The sequence below is a fragment of the Poromitra crassiceps genome (genome assembly GCF_964638095.1).
Source record: "Poromitra crassiceps genome assembly, chromosome: 2".
Lineage (NCBI taxonomy): Eukaryota > Metazoa > Chordata > Actinopteri > Beryciformes > Melamphaidae > Poromitra > Poromitra crassiceps.
In genome coordinates this window covers 96,066,474-96,088,020 of record NC_139624.1, presented here as the reverse complement: position 1 = coordinate 96,088,020, position 21,547 = coordinate 96,066,474, and the positions used below count along the sequence as shown (strand labels likewise).

At 44.6% G+C, this 21,547-nt stretch overlaps 1 protein-coding gene across 1 annotated transcript; it reads right to left on the bottom strand.

The window, feature by feature from the left end:
- Positions 1 to 1,009: 1,009 nt before the first annotated feature.
- On the bottom strand, positions 1,010 to 21,139 carry LOC310770868 (uncharacterized protein; the record flags this gene model as incomplete). The annotated part of the gene is made up of 10 exons (XM_083631860.1): positions 1,010 to 2,305; positions 2,484 to 2,541; positions 4,476 to 4,566; positions 5,338 to 5,598; positions 6,226 to 6,459; positions 8,500 to 8,604; positions 9,055 to 9,378; positions 20,211 to 20,360; positions 20,589 to 20,732; positions 21,112 to 21,139. 10 exons carry the CDS (start codon positions 21,137 to 21,139, stop codon positions 2,210 to 2,212), a joined length of 1,491 nt encoding a protein of 496 aa, XP_083487986.1. The 3' UTR covers positions 1,010 to 2,209.
- Between the last annotated feature and the right edge of the window lie 408 nt (positions 21,140 to 21,547).

Below are 21,547 nucleotides of genomic sequence, written 5' to 3'. Positions count from 1 at the left end.
ACAATCCTGTCAGAAATCCACAGCCAATAGAATGCCAGGATAGTGTCACATGATTGCTGGGTCAGGGATCATGTGACACTATCCTGGCATTCTATTGGTTGTGGGTTTCTGATAGGGTTGTGTCACAGAAAATCTGAGCGCAGACAAAAGATCCAAGAGGAGAAATTCCAAGAGAGAGCACACTCAGTTTAAATGGAGAGGGGAGACATTTGAATGGAAGCACAGAGTTTGAGCACAAGCAGAGAAGATGTAAGCGTGAGCAGGGGATATTTGAATGCGAGTGCATGAAATCTGTCCATAAAAGAAAAGTTTTGAGCGCGAGCGTAAAGTTTTGAGCGCGAGTGTATAGTTTAAGGACAAGCAGAGTAAATCTGAGCACACGCAGGGGCTTTTTGAGTCCAAGGGTCCAAAATCTGCACGTGAAATTGATAAATCATGCCCTCAAATTCCTTGAACAACCTCTTGCATTATGATAGGTAAATAATTCCATAGTTCCCCTGTGCTTTTACAATGGGCTCAACTAGTTGACCAACTAGTGGAATGTTGAGAGTGGGGGTTGGAGTTTCACTCTCTGCCTCTGTTAAAAGCACCAATTTGTCCATTCTCACTGTGGAGTAGGCTACAGGGCCCAACAATATGTATGCGCACACACACACACACACACACACACACACACACACACACACACACACACACACACACACACACACACACACACACAATATATATATATATTTTTATATTTAGATTTTTTAAACCTTGCCTTTTCCCATGTCCAACATTTGAGATGATGGAGAGGAGAGTGAGATAATTCCAGCTGATTTGTAATCAAACATACAGAGCTGATTTGGCCTCCAATAAGAAAAAAGTTCTGTACTACTTGCCTCGTCGGAGGAGGAGCAGGAAGAGCAAAATGAGAAATAAGTAACAGAACAATAATTTGACTTTTATTTGAATTAATTATCAGTAAATATCACTAACAAAACAGGATTCTGAAAAATGTCCCAAAAGCAAGTTTTATCTTAAACAACAAAAACCTCAGGACGAGCCCCCATATGTTACAACCCGGCTCAAGGAAGTAACAAAAGAGGGAGTCATACGCCAAAGTAAAATTTACAACAATAATTTTTCAACAAAACTAAAGGAGATAACACAAACTACATTAAATAAACACACAAACAGAACAATTTTGGTGCATCGGTGAGGAGGGAGAGAGACTGAATGGTCTGAAGGCTTTTAAAGCCATGGAGCACACTGGGCCCAGGTGCACCCAATCAGCCTAACGAGCCCAACCAGCAGGCTCCTGCAAGGCAGGGCCAGGAGAGTGGGAGGGTCTTCACACTAAACATAATAATGCTACTGACTAGTAGTCAGTAGCGTGTAGTCAGTGACTACACAGTTAAAAAAACAAAACAGCAATGGCTGTATTAATGCTGCGTTCCAAACAACTAGGAGGTTGAGATTTTCCGACCTCATACTAGAAAAAGTACAGTGGAACGCCACTCAAACTCAGAGTTCCCACTTGTAAACTGACTAGCGTCGCCCAACACAGAACTGTGCCTGGAACGCTTTGACGTCGGAAAGCGGACATTTCAACTAGGAAATTCCGACCTCCAAGTTGTCTGGAACACAGAATTAGCTTTTGACAGTAATGCAGGAACACCTTAATAGACCCCTTTCACAGGGGCAATTTTTTGTCGAAAAGGCAGGGTAAACACACGTGTAAGCAAAACACTAATGAGGGTTTCCAACTTCCATGATTGGAGGAAACCCTCATCAGTGTTTTGCTTGCACCTGTGTTTACCCTGCCTTTTCGACACAAAATGGCCCCTGTGAAAAGGGTCTATTACCCTTGAATCAAACAACACCTGCTTTCAGTAACCATGAGCAAAATACATGCAGCGAAGTGGCTGTAAATGAAACAGTTTTTACATATATACAGTCAGGGGTGTCATGCAAGCCAAAATTCTGAGTGGGCAACATTCGGCGGCGCTGACAAAATGTGGCTGTTTTTTTAAAATGATGGCCGTTGGAAGCCAAATTTAGATGAATATCTCATTTTAAATGAACATTAGATTAGGCTGTTGTGATGTCATTCGTTTTTCATAGAAACTTTTACAAAATGAGGGTGCATTACTTTTCAGAACTGTGACAGTCAATTTGATTTGATATGGGCCTTTTTGGGGGTCTTTTTCCACATGACTGGACTTCACACCAGGTCTTCCTGCTCCTCTGTGGCTTCTGTCTGAGTTGCAGTGAGGGTCTCGTACAGCGGCTCATTCTCATACTCATGATCAGACAGTGACTGATGGAGAGAGAGAGGACACAGACAAGATGAGAAAATGTCAATCTCTCTCTCTCTCTCTTTCTCACACACACACACACACACACACACGCACACACACACACACACACACACACACACACACACACACACACACACACACACACACACACACACACACACACACACACACACACACCTGTACAGTCTGTGCCGGGTCATTCGGTTCTGTGGTGGACTTCAGAGTTTTCTTCTTCCTGAAATGAATCAGTCGACCGATACACATTAAACAAAAACTGAAACATAAAGTATCAAATGAAACGAGCAGTGACAGAATTGATGGATTTTTACTGGGTTACCTCAAAGACATCATTTACATAATGCACTTTTTCATAAGGCAGTATTGGACCCCTCCTCTCTTCTGGCACAAATTACTGTCTTTCAGAGGCGAGTTCATTTTTAAAGCTAGAGTGAAGAAGGGTACTGGTAGGATACAAAACTATACGATTTTGGCGAGGGAAAAACTGCCATAGCCATATTCAAAGGGGTCCCTTGACCTCTCACCTCAAGATATCTGAATGAGTTTTTTTTTTTTTTTTTTTTTTCTCTGTCCGAGCTGTCTGTCTGTTCCTGTGTTTTGTTTGTGTGCTGTTTGGAAAAGATATATATATATCTGAATGAGAGTGGGTTCTATGAGCACAAGTCTGCCCTTTACATGACCACTTTATGCTAATTCCATGCCATTTTTGGCAAAAACCATGCAGTTTTTTGCGTGCAGTAAAAATGTGGTATTTTCACCTATTCTATTTGAATATTTCTGCATACTGGGGTGCCTAAACAGTCTTGGATTGACATAAATGGGGAATGACTGGAACACTGAGACTCTTGTGGATTCAATGAGCTCAATTGCATGTGTGTGTGATGCTGTAGTTCCCCAGAACGACCCTTTCATTTAAGTGAGACCATTTTTGACCTCACTGTATAAAATGACCTATAGTGACCTGTAGGATAATGACAGCCTCATGGAACTTTACAACCACAAACTAGAGACCTGCAGCCTGTTGCACCAGCTGAACGTAAGTTCTGTCTTAAGTTAGGGTGTAAAGTCCACACTAACTGCTACGTTCAAACTAGTTAGTTTGACACTAAAGTTGTGTCTTTGTTGAGTTGCACCACGGAGACGTAAGTTACATCTTAACTAGTAGACCCTAAAGTCCATACTAACCAAAATAGTGTCGCAGACAATGACGTGTACAGTATCTGTGACCAATCAGTGAAAAGCACGGTGGAAACGGTGTTTATTTATGGTTGTTTAAGTAAGTGAGGTGAAAACAGGACATGTTGCCCACCGCAAATTAGTGCTTTCATATTTCATCAACACTAACCAAATGAGAACGTTATTGAGTAACGTTCGTTTAGGTTCATATTACTGTTAACGTTTATCTGTGAGCTCTTTATCAGTATTGTAGGCTAATTTACCACCATCCTGCCTCGCTAAATTGTTGCGGTTATTTTAATTTGTATGCAGTGCTGCAGCTTGTGGGAAACAAAAGCGTGAGTCATAAATATCAAAGGGTGTAATAATTGATGACGGAGAACACGTTACCGACGCAAAACAACGATGCGCCACGGTGTCAAGTTGCAATCCGTGCCAACTGCTATTTTACGGAGGACTTTACACCTAGTAAGACGTAGGTGTAAAATTTAAGTTCTAACTTATGCCTACGTTGTAACTATTTCACTTGGTGCAACTCAAATATTTTTAGTAGTGCGTAAATTGGGACTTAGTGAGACTTTACGTTCAAACTAGCTTACGTTTCAACTTACGCACAGCTGGTGCAACCCACTGCTGGGACATTCAGGGAATGTATGGCCTTCCTATGTATATTGACAATAAGGGGCTTTCTGAGCAAATCCAGAACAGAAGTACTCGCTGCCCAATCGCAGAAAAATGCAATTCTTACAGAAATCTCCAAATGTCAAAAGTGTTTTATACCAAATCACAGAAATACTTTTTCTATGGTGTTCCTCAAGGTCTTGGTGTCAAAATGTGGGATTTTGGAGGGATTTTCAACGATTTTGATCAATTCACGGGTGGTCGAATATGGTTACATTTTGCACCAAATCTGTGTAACAAATGGGGAGGTATCAAAATTATGAAAAATCAAAATTCCATTCTGTGTTAGCCTACCTGATCCGTAGCAGGTAGAGGAGACACACAGTGATCAGGGTCAGGAAGATGAGAGTAATCTTAGCTGCATTCAAATACATTGTTTCTTTCCCTAGAAATGGAGACAGACAGATGAGATATACCTCACTCAGAGGGGTGCGTCAATATATCAGTTTGTCAGTTTGCTGATATGTGAAATATCAGTCAGTCAGTCGTCCACCTCTGATATGATGGAGGAAAATTCTGACATGATTTATTATTTTCTTTGCACATGCAATTATTCATTTAATGTAGTGCACGCTCATTTATAGGCTGCATGGAGACTCTGGAGACAATGCCGCATGGGCGCACGTTTTTTGGGTGTGGCCAAACTCATGTCAACTCATGCGCTCAGTGCCTGTGTCCCTTCTGCAGTCTTCTGCATGTGCGGCAGGACCAAAACGGTGAGCCAGTCCAGGTCTTCCGTCCTCTTGTGGTCTGGAAATGGCTCGAGCTGGTCCATGTTGTTGTTGCAGGTTCAGATGAGCTGGGCTGTGAGCAAGAGTCATCCAATTTATAACCTCATCAGCAGGGAAGGATCACTGATGATGACATCACAATTCAGTCTATGACATCACTGATGATGTCACATGTATGACATCAGTCGGTGGTGTTTGCATGCTCAGTTGATGGATTGTGTTCGTTTACTACAGACACTGATGGTGAACCTGCGACAACATGGACCAGCTCGAGCCACTTCCACACCACAAGAGGACGGAAGACTTGGACCAGGTCACCGTTTGGACGTGCCGCACATGCAGAAGCCTGCAGAAAGGACACAGGCCCCCATAATGTATTTAGGAAATTAAAAATTAATTTTTTAAAATGATTTAAATCACTCTACCTGTTAGAGCGATGAGATGGCTAGAAGAATTTGTAGCTCCTAATGGGTTCCTGGCCTCACAGTAATATTCTCCACTGTGTTCAGATGTGAAGTTAGTGATGGTGAAGGTCTGTCCTGATGTGTTTGGTGAAGCTTCGTTCTTCTTGTACCAGGTGTAAGTAGCTGCTGGGTTGGCATCACTGCTGCACATCAGAGTCACTGAACCGCCCTCCACTATTTCACCAGAGGGGTTCACCCACAATGAGGGAACCTTCGGAGCATCTGGAAGAAACAATATTAACATTTTACTTTATGATGAAGATGTGTTTTTATCATGGATGTGTTTTATCAGGCCTGTGAATGAAGATGATCGTCATGTTGGTGAAGTCCAAAGGTTGAATAATTTATAACGTTTAAGAGGCTATATTAGAGACAAACTGGGATTGGGGAGATATCTACTAGGGTCACCCCAATATTAAATACATGCAGTCATGGCACAGTACATTAGGTCAGTGGTTCTTAAACTTTTTCACATCAAGGACCCCCTAAACTGACATAAATTAGATAACGGACCCCCATTTGATATGATTTTGTCCCAGGGTCCCACATCTGATAAGATTTGAGCTGTTAGGTTTTATTGCATAAAGTGTATGAAACCCATGACCAAAATGTCATACATTCTGTCATTGTGTTACGGATGAAATTATAGGGTATATATATATATATATATATATATATATTACACCATATATATATATTATATACCATAACATATATTAACCTTTTTGCTGGGGATGGATCCTGCTCAAGGACCCCTGGGGGTCCCCGTACACCACTTGAGAACCACTGCATGAGGTAAAAGGCTCCACCAGATGGCGTTATGTTAGTGACACACTGGAGTAAACTCACACACTGAAGGAGAGCGGAAATCCTCAAGTCCTTCTACAGCACAGGAATAGCTGTCATTAGGATAGAAGAGGCCTAAATAAGAAGAAGAACCTCCTTGAAGTTTGTGTCCATTCTTGTACCAGGCGTAGGAAAGAGGATCAGCTGGATGGCAAAAGATGTGACACGTCAGCTCTGCCCGGGTACAAAACTGATCGGACTGATCGTCTGATCGTCTGATCACCAGCACCTGGACATCTGGATATATGGACATGGAACAGAAATATCATTAGAAACGTTTTTCTTTTTATGGATTTTTCTCCCATTTTAACCCCAGTTATACTTGGCCAGTTCCCCTCCCCCCCGACCGACCAGAGGATTCAAGATTCAAGATTTTTATTGTCACTCCATGGTACAAGTATCACGTGTGAAATTCTTGTGCTGTGAACTCCGTTTACAACATAGTACAAATATAACAGGGCATATGAGTGCAAAAACAACAAGACACAACAAGCAATAAGGCAGTAGAGTGATAAGACAAGTCAGAGACAGTGGCATATTCACTGCACATAGGTGCACATGTCATGTGCATACTTGGACTTACTTAAACATTTTGAATTCGACGTATTTGATGTACAGGTGCAAATAGCATATACCTAATTAAACATACAATTAAACATTACACATACATAATGGTAGCATCTACAGTGCGGTACAGTACAGCTACTACACTATTTGTGTATGTTAAGGAGTCTCGTGGCCTGCGGGAAGAAACTGTCCCTCAAGTGATTTGTGCGTGCTTTTGGGACCCTGTATCTTCTCCCTGAGGGTAACAGGGAGAACAGGCTGTTGTGGGGATGGTTTGTGTCTTTGATGATCTTCAGGGACCTCCTGAGGCACCGCTGTTTATACAGTTCATGCAGTTCTGGCAGCTCACATCCTGTTACGTGCTGGGCCGCACGTCTCACTCTCCGTAGCGCCCTGCGGTCCATGGTGGTACAGTTCCCGTACCAGGTGGTGAAGCAGCCAGTCAGCAGGCTTTCAATGGTGCCTCTGTAGAAGTCCCTAAGGATTTCTGGCCTTAGCCCAAATTTCTTTAGGCGCCTGAGTCCGTGTAGTCGCTGTTGGGCCTTTTTGACAACAGTGGCGGTGTGACTGGCCCATGTCAGGTCCTGGTGGATGTTGACTCCCAGGTACTTGAAGCTGTCCACCCTTTCCACCACTGTGCCGTTGATGGTGATTGGGGGGTGTGCGCCCCCCCCCCCCCCCCCCTCCTATAGTCTACAATGATCTCCTTGGTCTTGGAGACGTTCAGAGAGAGGTGGTTGTCCTGGCACCACTGTTCTAGGGCCTTCACCTCCTCTCTGTAGGCTGTCTCGTCGCCCCTGGAGATCAGCCCCACGACTGCTGTGTCGTCTGCAAACTTCACGATGGTGTTAGAGATTTGAGTCGCCACGCAGTCGTGGGTGTAGAGGTCGTACCAGAAGGGGCTGGAGACGCATCCCTGGGGCGCTCCTATGCTGATCGTCAGTGGGGAGGAGGTGAGGTTGCCCACTCTCACCACCTGGCGGCGGTCTGTCAGAAAGTCCAGGATCCAGTCACACATTGCTGTGTTTAGTCCCAGGACGTTGAGCTTGCTTACCAGCCTGGAGGGTACTATGGTGTTGAATGCTGAGCTGTAGTCCACGAACAGCATTCTCACATACGTGTCCTTCCCCTCCAGGTGTGAGAGGGCAGTGTGGAACACGTGTGCTACTGCATCCGCCGTGCTCCTGTTGGGTCGGTATGCAAATTGGAGCGGGTCGTGGTCCGGGGGGAGTGTGGGGCGGATCTTTGATATGACCAGCTTTTCAAAGCATTTGCTGGCTAGGGGCGTGAGGGCTATTGGGCGCCAGTCATTTAGGCTGGTCACTTTCTGCTGTTTGGGGATGGGGAGGCACTCGTGCAGCGACCAGGACACATAGCCCACCGGCTTCCCACCCGCAGACACGGCCAATTGTGTCTCTAGGAACGTCTGGAGCCGGAATTAAGTATGGCTGCCAGGAATTGAACCCGGGTCTCAGCGGTGGTGAGTGGTCTTACCTCTACACTACCCCTAAACTTTTACTTTCTCTCTCTCACACACTCTCATTCTCTCTCTCTCTCTCTCTCTCTCTCTCTCTCACACACACACACACACACACACACACACACACACACACACACACACACACACACACACACAATCACGATCTAATGTCAAAGATGTTGAACACCATTTGGAACCGAATGAACAAATCATTTGATTAAAAATATTACCTGTGACAGTCAGAATGACAGGTGAATCAGTAATTGGCATTGAACCAGTTGAATGCTTTGTTAGGAAGGTGAACTTGTACTCAGCTGAGTCAGTCTCTCTCAGGTCTGTGATTCATGGAACAGAAATATCATTACATTACATTACACTACATTACATTACGTCATTTAGCAGACACTTTTATCCAAAGCGATTTACAATATCACATTTTGTCAACAGTACAGAAATCAACTATGCAACAAAGTCAATGACAGCTAAGACATTTTGATGGAATAGAGTATTACTTGTAGAGAAGCAATAACTAACATAATATATATATATATATATATATATATATATATATATATATATATATATATATATATATATAGAAAGGGGAGAAAGATGTTAGATGTGTTGTTAGTTTTCGCTGAAAGATCGTGTGTGCACACACACACACACACACACACACACACACACACACACACACACACACACACACACACACACAATATAATTTCCAATATGTTGAACACCATTTGGAATCAAATTAACAAATCATTTGATCAAAATGTTACCTGTGACAGTCAGATTCACTCCAGATGAACCAGTAATTTGGATTGAACCAGTTGAAAAGGTTATTACTTTCAACTTGTACTCAGCTGAGTCAGTCTCTCTCAGGTCTGTGATTCTCAGGCTGCAGTTATTCAGATCACCGTGATATTCCACACGACCTGCATACTCTGAGTCTGTTGTCACATCTGTTGCATTACCCTTCTTAAACCATAATGTGTTATTAACTGTGAGAGCAAAGTTAGCTGGGTAGGGTGGGTATCCATAGGTGCAGTGTATGTCCACTGTTGATCCTTTTAAGGCACATATTGCCCCAGGTCCTGGGGGCCCTGTAACACAGAGCACATCAGGAACCAGAATCAGATTGATAAAAACATTAGAACAGATGTACATCTGTAGTGGAGCTGCTGCATTATGTCAGACCACAGGCCTGGACTACATTTCTTAAACCCACTTTGGCATTCATATCATCTTGGCTGCAGAGTCGTGCCGACCCACCAACTGGATAACCTGACACTGCCAGATGGGGGCGGTATTATTTTCACAAACCATGAACACAATACCGCCCCTGTCTGGCAGCATCAGATAACCAACTGGAGGAGTTACAGTGAAGGGTCAAAACACCTGTTGAGGGTTGGGCATCGTCTGATGACATCAGCTCCAGGTCAAAGGCTACAGTAATGGCAAGAGTGACATATGAGGCATCTCACGATGTACTGAGGAATCAATAATTGATTAGTGAATGGCTGTGGCTAAGGAGGAAACATGCTAGCTGGGGAGCTCGCTAAGGTAAGATTGATTGTTTGTTGTTGGTCATGATTGACGGTCCGCATCAACAGGGCTGAATCATTGACAGTGGATGTGTCTTGTCTAAAAATGGGTAGCAAATAAACAAACAGTGTCTCCGTCATCATGCTGGACATAAACAGTAGCACAACATTTCTCTGACTTCCTTATTGCAGGAAAAGCTAATAGGAGGAGCTAATTGCTAACAACTGTTGGATTAGCCAGAAAGTTGCTAAAAGAAGGAGAGAGCTATGGTTGCTTGAGCAGAACTAGTATACGTTTAATACAGCAGGTAATTAGCTGCTGTAATGAAGAATATAGCCAAATTAACCAGGTTTAGAGCAGCAAAAATGCAACAGTAGCACTAGCCTACATGAGGCGTTTAAGGAACCTCTGTAAATTGGGGCACGGTGGCTCAGTGGTAGAGCTGTCGCCTCGCAGTCAGAAGGTCCTGAGTTCGATTCTCGCCTGGGACACTGTGGGCGCTGTGGTTGTGTTCCCCCCCATATCTTCAGTGCCTACTGCCCAGGTGGGGTATCTCGTCGTAAGGGCCTTTCTGTCTGTGTGGAGTTTGCATGTTCTCCCCGTGCTCCCCCAGGGGGGTTCCTCCGTATATAACCCCCCCCCCCATTAAAAACATGCAGAAGATCAGATCGTCATCGTCATCCGACCAGTGACGACAACATCCGAAGTTGGTCCCCGGGCGCTGTACGAGAAAGCGACCACTGCTCCTGGCCTGCCCCCCCGGAGGAAAGGACAAGCCAGGATGGGTTAAATGCAGAGGACAAATTTCACCGGCCACCGTCAGCATGTGTGTGTTTGTGGCCGTCCGTGCATGTGTTGATGTGTAATCGTGTGACAATAAAGACGGGCTTGTCCGTCTGAAATCGCGTTTAATTCTAGCGTCTACTTATACATGTAGGCAGACGCGGTGAGGCGGTTAGAGGACATCTGTAATATATCGAAAATAACCTGGGTTACAGTTACATGACAAGATCTTTTTTGGGCGGGTCGTGGCTCAAATAGTTTGAGAACCACTGTGTTACCAGACATGAAAGTAACTTTGCAGTCTGAGCCATCATACTGCGCTGTATAGCCTATGCTGTATCACACTGTAGCACTTGATTTTTCTATTAGGATATGTATTTTAGTGAGGAAAAATAACTGAAAGATTTTAATAACCATTAGTTTTGGCCTTGGTGCCCTACATGTTGGCCGCGATGCCCCAATAAGTTTGTATTAAAGGCCAATGTGTCCTTGGCTTAAAAAAATGACTTAACCGTTGTGTCCTACTAGTCCATCTGATGGATATTTCCTACAGTCGCGTATGGGCCGTTTCGACATTTTTTGATTAAATGGTCTGAAATTAAGGCTAGGTATTTTTTGGGGGTATTTGACAAAAATCAATCATATCTATCATCTTTCTACGATCCTAAGACCTTGTTTCAAAAATACTCCTCAATTTACTGTTAGTCCATCTGATGGACCCATTGACTTCCATTGAAAACACTCTATTGGTACTCCCAGCAAATTTTAACAAAATTAATTTATTTCATTTGTTTCAGCGGGCATCCTGGACCAAATACCTTGAAATTTGACCTTAACACATTGAGTGCCAGCGACGCCATATGGCGTCATTAGAAATTTACCGTAGGCTGCCAGCGACGCCAAATGGCGTCAGTAACTCCAAATTGTTTTTTTGACGGGGGGGGGTCGATCTAAGCTTCTTACGTCGCCTCTAACAATATTGTAGCTATTGGAGGTCGATAACCTATTTTACAAACCCATTAGGTGGCGACAGCACTCTCCTGATCAGAGAAAAAGGAGCCAAACACACAGAAGAAGTCGCTGGGGAAAAGTCCATTGCGCTGCTGTTTTTAGTAGCCAGTATCACAGCCTCTAGAGACTTTACAGCGGGGAGAATGGACAAGTAGCAGCATGCGTACATGAGAGAGAGCCGCCCCGCGTAACGTACTTACCGTACCCTAGTTAAAGTGAAAATTTAAAAAAAAAAAAAAAACGATTTTACGATTTTCATTTTTTTAACATCGTCCCAAATAATTAATTCGATTACGATTCAAAATCGATTAATCGCACAGCCCTAAGTGATGTCATAGGTATTGTGACATCATTCCTGCCAATCTTTGACACTAGGCATCTTGCAGTGGTGACTTTTGTAAAACACCCCAACCTGCCCATAATATCAGACCCAAATCCAGTTTGTCTTTATGGAAAGGAAAAAAAAATAACTTTTTTTTTCTTACTGTACTTTTTTTTTTTTACTGTACTTACTGTACACTGGCATTTGAGGGGTTAAAATTCGAATAGGTATGAAATGTTGGTATGAGGTATTAGGGAAGAAGTTACCAATGAATTATAAACAGTCAAAAATTTAAAAATTCAAATTAATATATAAATTAGTACAGTATTACTCTTAACACGTTCACTGCCGTTGACGAGATATCTCGTCTTAAAAAATCCAACGGTTGACTGCCGTTGACGAGATATCTCGTCTTAAAAAAAAAAAAAAAAAAAATTGACGGTGGGACGTGGATCTAACCCTTTTACATCTCCTATATAAATATTGGAGCCACCAAACGTGTACAACCCATTCCACCGACCCACTAAGTGGCGACAGTGCTCTCCAGACTATTGAAATCCGAGCCAAAACTGCAGGGAAAAGCTTGAGGAAGCCATTCTCATACTGTAGGCGAAAACGCTTTCGCGCTGGAGCACAACTGGTGGCGCACAACGGTGGGGGGTTCCAAAAATAGACTGGGTGGAACCCACTTTGAAACACGCAGCATAAAGCCCAGAATCGCAAAAGATTCATCAAAGCTCTCAACCGAAACCCCAAGAAACGAACGAGCCCCATCCAGACTCACCCAGCGGCCGCCAGCAGACAGGAGCAGCAGCAGCAGCAGCAGAAACGAGCTTGTGACACGCCCGCTGCAGCCAAGAAGAACACACACGGAGGGAGGAGTGGGGAGGGGGGTTTCCTGCTGTTATGGAGGAAATTACTGTTCAAAACTATTGTTTAGATGTCTGACGTCTTACTGATGCCAAAAATGAATGGTTAAAGTGACTGTTCTATCGAATTTCACAAAAAGCCGTTTATCTCAGCTTAAATTTTCAGACGCTGAAACCATGCTGTATTCAACTGCTAATGCTTACATAACTACTAACTCTACAAACTAACTCTTTTAGACAGAGAAAGCACACATTCTATTAGTTCTTTTGACGATATTTTGTGTTCACAAAATCCTAACAGAAAAGAATCCTCGGCTCTTGAAAGATGAGCCAGAATCTTCAAAAAAAAACCTTGGCAGAAGCTAACTACAGTATTGAAAAAATGGCTGGCAGTGAATGTGTTAAGGTCCATCAGATGGACTAACAGTAAATTGAGGATTATTCGTAATTAATTCTAGACATGGTACATTATGTAATGTTCGGATTGTATTTATTGCATATTGTAGTTCTTATATGTTGTACTGTATTGAGTAAAGAACAAGACAATTAAAGTTACTACATTTCAAGATATAACTTGTAAGCCTAATTCTGAGTAGGCAACATAAATATGATCAATCTGTCCTTTCTTTGTCCCATACGAAAATGCTTATACAATTTCACTCATATTTCGATTTCAATCATGAGAGGCCAGTTGGTAGGATTTAACGAACTTTATTTAGCAATCGGCATGCATGGCAGATACTTTGGCGCATGACTCCATTAGCCAGTGGCGCTGCTCTTGAGGCAAGAGGAGGGCATCTGCATGGGCTAGGAGATCCCCCCCCCAGTGGGGGATCAGGAGTCACGACTCGTTGGTGGCGGACTGGGGAGGTGGGTGGGGCAAAACAACGCTTCGGAGGACGGCTCAGGGGAGATGGACTGCCGTGAAGCTGCTGCTGCTATGATCGGCCAGAGAGAGAGAGGTGACGTAGAACCCTTGCTATATATATGAGAATTAACTGACGTCATATCTGATGTCATTACAGACGTCATACTAAGACTTTGACTGACCACGTCATGCTAGAACTTGACTGACGTCAGGGGGTGATCGGATTAGATTATGCACGAATGGCCTTCAGCTTGAAATATGGTCTAGAGACCTCACTTCAATCATGAGAGGCCAGTTGGTAGGATTTAACAAACTTTATTTAGCAATCGGCATGCATGGCAGATACTTTGGCGCATGACTCCATTAGCCAGTGGCGCTGCTCTTGAGGCAAGAGGAGGGCATCTGCATGGGCTAGGAGATCCCCCAAAAGGAAGATCTGATTACCGGAGGTTAATTGAGATCTGCGGGCACCGGTAGTTGATTGAACTTTTCTGGCCTTCGACCTTTTGGCGACTTACGGCTATTTGCGGCTGGCGCTCCCAACTCGGTCGGGCCTTCGATCTTGGTACATTAGTAATTGATTGTACTTTTCTGGCCTTCGACCTTTTTAACGACTTATGGCTACTTGCGGCTGGCGCTTCCCAACTCGGTCGGGCCTTCGATCTTGATCCCCCTACTTGCGTTGCGGCTGGCGCTTCCCAGCTCGGTCGGGCCTTGCGCGCCGCACGACTTGGCCTTCTGACTGACCCTGACTCTCTCTCTCGACTCTCTCTCTCCCCCAAAAATGGTCCGGGAGATTTACTGCGCCTACTGGGCGCTGTGCTTTTCGGGGAGCCACCACCAACGAGACATTTTGGCACGGAGCCCGGGACACTGTTTGTTGCCATGCTCGCCGATTGAGGAAGGAGGGTTCTTTGGGCCACGGTATGGCCGCCTGCTCCGGGCGGGTGTAGCTGGAGAGCTGATGAAGACCAGCGGGAGCGTCCGCTTGAGGTGCTGGATGACTTAGGGGTTGGTGACTTAGTGACTTAGGGGTTCCCAACTTGGCCTGGGTGACTTAGTGATATCCCAACTCGGCGCTGGACTTGGATGACTTAGGGGTTGGTGACTTAGTGACTTAGGGGTTCCCAACTTGGCCTGGGTGACTTAGTCGGAGGGCACTCCTTGCACGGCGGCTGAGGTGGCCGCCCCGATCCCGAAGGAGTGGCTGGAGTAGTTCTTCATCGGGAGGTTGCCATTCTGGAGCGTCCGCTTGAGGTACAGGATGAACCAGGATCTTGACGTGTGGTGACGAGGTGCGATGAGGAACAGGGGAGCCGGGGCCAGTCTGAGGCCTGAGCCTGATGTAGCGAGCCATGGGGAGTAGATTGTTTCTAGGAGTTAGGATGACTTAGGGGTTGGTGACTTAGCGACTTAGGGGTTGGTGACTTAGTGACTTAGGGGATGACTTAGGGGTTGGTGACTTAGTGACTTAGGGGATGACTTAGGGGTTGGTGACTTAGTGGCTTAGGGGATGACTTAGGGGTTGGTGACTTGGTGGCTTAGGGGATGGCTTAGGGGTTGGTGACTTAGTGGCTTAGGGGATGACTTAGGGTTTTTTTTTTTTTTTCCTTCCTCTTAGTTGTATTATTACTATTGTTATTAGTGGGCGTTTAATGATGGAATGATCGGATCACAGACCAGATAAGTTGTCAATCAACTCGCTTTATTTAATCAAAACACAAGGGACACCTACAGTACATGTGGTGTTTTCAAAGCAATGTAAATCAATATCCCTTTTTTGGTGGGGGGGGGATCCTTTGCGGGCAGCCGGAACGGGGGTGGGCGTCCCCGCAGGTGCTACATGCGTGCAGGAAATTACATTTGGGATATGTGCACACGTTTTCATTGAAATATCTGCAAAGGGAGCTGGGGGTATGGGTATGCACCTGGGAGGACTCGCTGGTGGAGGGGGCGGCGCCGGACTGAAAGGCCGCCTTTGGGCAGAATTGTGCGGAGTGCCCCGGTTCGCCGCATGAGTAACAGGTGTTCGCCGGCCGCCCGCTAACCAGCGACATGAATATCTGCATGTCCATGATGGACCAGTCAAGCCGCCTATTTGCCCGAGTGATCATCAGGGCGGCTTTAGCGGAGAATGCTTTATGATATTGGTAAAATAGTTTACCGTGGCTGGAGTAGAGGTCCCCTATTAGCGCTAGATATTTGTCTAGCTCATGGCGGCGCTCTGGGTACACCTCACAGATCACGTCACGGTAGACGCCGAACGTGTTCAGGAAGTCACATAAGGACAGGTCTTTGGACAGGCGGGGGTCGGACGACTTTAAATAAACAGGGCCCTCTGGGTCACCCGTAGCCTTCCTTTTACACTCGGGAGATGGCAGGAGTATGCTAACTAAGTTGATGTCTCTGCCCTTCAAAATCTCGGACCTTAGCCTGGGCGAAATATTGGCGCAGGGAGAAACAAAAGACATACCGAATGGGATGGCAGGCATGGCGGACGCCAGAGTGTTCATCTGGGCGGGTTGGGTGGTGGTGGGGAGCACGTCGGCTTGCTGCATGGGCGGGGGTAGGATCGGCTGCTGCGCCAGCTGGGCTGCTGCGAACGTGGGGGGAATGGGGGGGGGGGGGGTTTCCAGGGCGCTCAGACGGGCTTCTACTGCTCTGCTCGCATCTAGTAGGGACAGCAGGATGGCTCTTGACGACCCCTGTCGGCTCGGCGGAGCTACGAATGGGGCCGCTTCCGCTTCCGGTGCGGCGTCCTGGAGGTCAGTGCGACCAGGAAGGACGAGGCGTCTCGCGGCGGCCCCGCGGCCTGCGTCTCCCCGGCGGCTCCCAGCTCTCGGGGCAGCTGCCTCTACTGGTCTTCGCCCGCGGCCTCTCGCGCGTCCGCGCCGAGCGGCCTCTCCTTCCGGCACGCTCGCACGCGTTCTTGGGCGTCCACGGGCCGTCGCAGTGGCGCGCCCCGTGCCACGGGAACGCGCGCTGGGCCTTCTCGTCGGGGCTATGCTAGCAGCCTGTGGTCCAGCCGCTTCGCCAGCGTCTTCATCAGAAGCCTCGGAAAGCAGGTACGCTCCGTGGCCGGTCCGGAACAGGGAAGCGATGTCTAAGCTGTCGTCGCTATCCATGGACAGCTCTGGCTCGGAACTCGACATACCGGAATGGAGTGGGGAGTGTTGAAATCTGCGGTGAATATCCACGGGTGGAGAAGGCTTGAGGATGCTGATTCGGTCTGCAGATGTGGAGCAAAACAACGCTTCGGAGGACGGCTCAGGGGTGATGGACTGCCGTGAAGCTGCTGCTGCTATGATCGGCCAGAGAGAGAGAGGTGACGTAGAACCCTTGCTATATATATGAGAATTAACTGACGTCATATCTGATGTCATTACAGACGTCATACTAAGACTTTGACTGACCACGTCATGCTAGAACTTGACTGACGTCAGGGGGTGATCGGATTAGATTATGCACGAATGGCCTTCAGCTTGAAATATGGTCTAGAGACCTCACTACACTCAGTTTACTATTTGCTTGTTTATTCTGTTTCTTCCTGGTTCAGGTCTGGGCAGTTCCCTGAGAGACTGACTTGTACTTGACATCGTATACATTTAGACTTGGCACTTGACTTGAGCACCCGGTGAAAGACTGGTTTAACTGGGTTCTCCCTGCTGTGTCTTCCCTAGTGTATTACTTCAACTACTACTAGTTACAACATTAAAGCTGCATTCAGTGATGTTTTTGTGTTAAAATAAGTGTTAAATGGCTCTATATTCTGACAGCAATCAAAATGGTGAGGGGTTATGTGTGTTTTCTTCACTCCATACAGCAGAGCTCAGCAATCACTTCACTTTCAAAGTTACGGCCCTGATCCGAATGCAATCGCTCAAGTACGCCATACTTCATAAACCATTTCCTCAACAACACCTTTGCTGTGGTCTCTGCTTTTGCGAGTGGAAAAAGCTTGAGTGAACTTTGTAAACACATCTGTGATTACCAACATTATCTCTTTGCCATCCGTAGCTGGTTCAAGCATTGTGAAATCAACTGCCACCACCTCTAGAGGTCTGGATGCAATAAATGCCTTCATGGCTGGGTGAATCTTGAGATGTGGCATTTTGGTGAAAATACAGTGCTGGCATCTGTATTTTATGAGTATATTAGAGGTTCACAACTGCCCAATTTAGTTGGTTTAAAAATGAGTTGGGAAAGAGACCTGGGTCAGAAGATATCAGAGCATAACTGTAAGAAACTCTTTGAATCATGATGAATCATGTTACCCACGTGAATCGCAGTCACAACTCATTTGTTATAAGATATTGAATAGATCCTATTGGACCCCCTCCAAGTTAACAAGACTCAAACTTAGAGAAAGTGATACATGTTGGAGATGAAATGATAAGGTGGGAACTCATATGCTATATGAATGTGACAAAACATATGTGGGATGAAATAATTTCTTTCTTGAACAAATTGTATACTTGATCAAAAATCCCACAAAATGCATACTGGGATTATTACTGGACGATGTAATGTCAAAACGCCAGAGATTTTGGTGGCGATTATCTATGATAACAGGGTGCAGGATTACTCTGCGCCACTGGAAATCGCGCACCTTATCCACCTTTAAAGAATGGATAGAGGTATTAAGTACAATGGCAAGTTATGAACGGGTCACGTACAGACTGGCTGGAAGGGAGGTGTGTGTGTGTGTGTGTGTGTGTGTGTGTGTGTGTCTGTTTGTTATTCTCTTGTGTGTGTTAGTGTGTGTATGTTGTATTTTACGTTCGTTGTCTGGCTGGATGTGAATGTTTTTGCTGGACTGCAGACTTGTTTCTTTGTTTTAGTTGGACAAACCTTGAATGGAGACATATTGTATCATGCATGTAACTAACTGTCATTTCAATCTGTATGTCTGATTGGAAGGAGAGCTCCGCACATCTCTTTTTCGGGCAGGTGCGTCAGACAAGAACAGAATTGTCCATGAATGATCTTAGTTATTCATCATATAACATTTGTCCCTATTTAGTGCCTAAAATGAGCTTTACTTTATACATTGTTTACTTTATCCATTGTTTATCTATTTAAATATGTATTTCCAAATGTTTGATGAACATAGACTTCCTAATTATTGTTATTTTTCTATACATAATTCAGTGGCTATGTCTTTTAGAAATGATTGTCTTGTGACAGAGCTGCAGGCCCGTCTTCACGTGTGAAGTTCTGATTGGCTGTGACAGAACAGCCACTCCTTATTTAAGCGGGCCTCATCATGTCTGTAAACCATTTGTTTGAAAAAGGTCGGTGACCGAAACGTCACAGAATAAATTCTTATTTGCAAGTTTGGACGGTGTGCGGGACTCCCTTTTTACAATGTGTATGTCTGACCAAAAACATTAATAATAATAATAATAATAATAATAATAATAATAATAATAATAATAATAATAATGATAATGATAATAATAATAATAATAATAATAATAATAATAATAAAACTAGAACGACCGCACCGCGGATTTATGCCTCCGCCATTAGTTCATTCTTGGGAATCGCGTTCGTGAGGTCACAGTGACTGAAGTTCTGAACTTAGACCACCAAAATGTAATCAGTTCATCCTTGAGGCCAAGTTAATGTTTGAGGCAAATTTGATGAAATTCCATCAAGGCATTCCTGAGATATGGCGTTAACAAGCTTGAAAATGGCGTTGGAGAGGTCACAGTGACCTTGACCTTTGATCACCAAAATGTAATCCGTTCATCCTTGCGCCCAAGTCGACATTTGAGCCAGATTGGCAGAAGTTCCATCAAGCCGTTCTTGAGATATCGCTTTAACGCACTTGGGAATGGCATTCGTGAGGTCACAGTGACCTTGACTTTTGACCACGTAAAACTAATCAGTTCATCCTTGAGTCCAAGTCGATGTTTGAGGCAAATTTGATGAAATTCCATCAAGGCAATCCTGAGATATCGCGTTAAAGAACATTGGACGGACGGACGGATGTACGTACGTACGTACGGACAACCCGGATCCATAATGCCTCCGGCCTGGCTATCGCGGGCGGAGGCATAAAAAGTGATTAGATAAAATGATTAGGAGGCAAAATGGTGCTTTTTAAAGGAGAGTGGGTAACTTGAGTCCTTGGTTGACAAAATGGCAACACTTTTACATCCTCTACAGAGATATTGAATGATGAACATAACATCACATATAGAGATATTGAATGATGAACATAACATCACATATAGAGATATTGAATGATAAACATAACTTCAGGTGATTATTCTTGTACTTGAAAGCCACACTAGAAGTGAGCATGTGATTTCTAGTCAGAAGAATTGTAATGTAATGTTTCTTCAAAGAGTTTTTGCAAATACTTTTCTTGGTTTGTTTTGATTAGGTGTCAGATAGGTTTGTCATATAGGAGAATGCAATGAGTGCCAGCAAGCAGACAAGTCTTTATATAGATCTTCATGGGCCTGGCGTAATGGCATATACCTTTCTGTGATTAACTGTGGTTATTCTGCTGGGAACATACGGTACCTGTGGTTGTGAACACAACAAGTGTGTGGTGGTGCAGAGGATTCCCATCCCCATAGCAGGTGAACTGTCCAGCATCTGCTTCCTCCACTTTAGAGATCTGCAGATCCCTATCCGTTACCAATCTTGACCTGAGCGATGTGGCAGTTTTGCCTAAAGTAGACAATATACAGTATGTTAGGGTAATGTGTACAGCAATCTGGGAACCCAGAGTATATTTATAGACATTTTCAAATAAAAATAGACTCTAAGTTCCCAGATTGTGTGTACAGCAGTTGTTGTTGTAACACAATATATTGTGCGGTATTTGTGTCAACAGAATGCTTTTTTCATAATGCTCGTTTACAATGTCCTCCGTCTCTTTTGTCTTGTATAGCCTACCTCTGCGTGACTGGCCGTTCAGCATATCACCATCAATAATCACATCTTCTCCACGTCTCCATTCCACCTTCCTCCTAATTTGGCCAGCCCCACACTTGATCACGACACGCTCCCCTGGTTTCGTGTGGACCACGGTACTTTCAGCTGAAAGTGCACCCAGCACTGAGAGGGGAGCACACACACCCGCACGCGCGCTTCAGTTATCACAATAAGTCACGTGAGAATACAATGAGCTTTGTGTATTTAAACACTGACAAATTGATGGTTTTGCATGAATTCGTTAAGACTTTTGATGTGAGGTGAAAGGGCAAATTGTCAGGTTTAATTTCAGGGTATCTTTAGACATTGAAGAAGATTACCATAAATGTTAAATTTTCATATAGCATTTTTTTTTTTTATGAAATTACTTCTTAAAGTGTCAGACACATTATCAGGATCTACATATCTTGTTGTCAACTCATTGTATACTTCCAAAACATATTTTACATAATTTACAAGTGTAAATCATATAATATTCACTCACCAAAGCCAAACCACACAATGCTCCTCATGTCTGATATTGGATCCGAGAGGATGATGGGAGTGTGGCTGTAATGACAAAATCCTGTTCTTTTAATGTCACTGTGCTTGAGAAATTCAAAAACGTTTATTTTTTTTATTTTTTATCTCTGCTGTATTTAAAGGCCCATTCCGTTGGTTTTGGCGAGAAATAAATGTGCACAAAGTGTTTATTATTGGCACTGAGTGAATGCGCCTTGACGTCACTTAAAAATGGCGACCAGGGGCGTTTCTCTCCGACCAGCCGTTCAGAAGATACATGGAAAACCGCAGTTTCGAAGTGGATAGCATCTCCCGCCACAGCTAGAGGATGTGACGTCTCGCGCGTTCACGTCGAGCTTGCCTCTTGTCCTACGCTAACAGGAAATGGCTGAAGTAGCTTTTAACGTTACGCTCGTCGC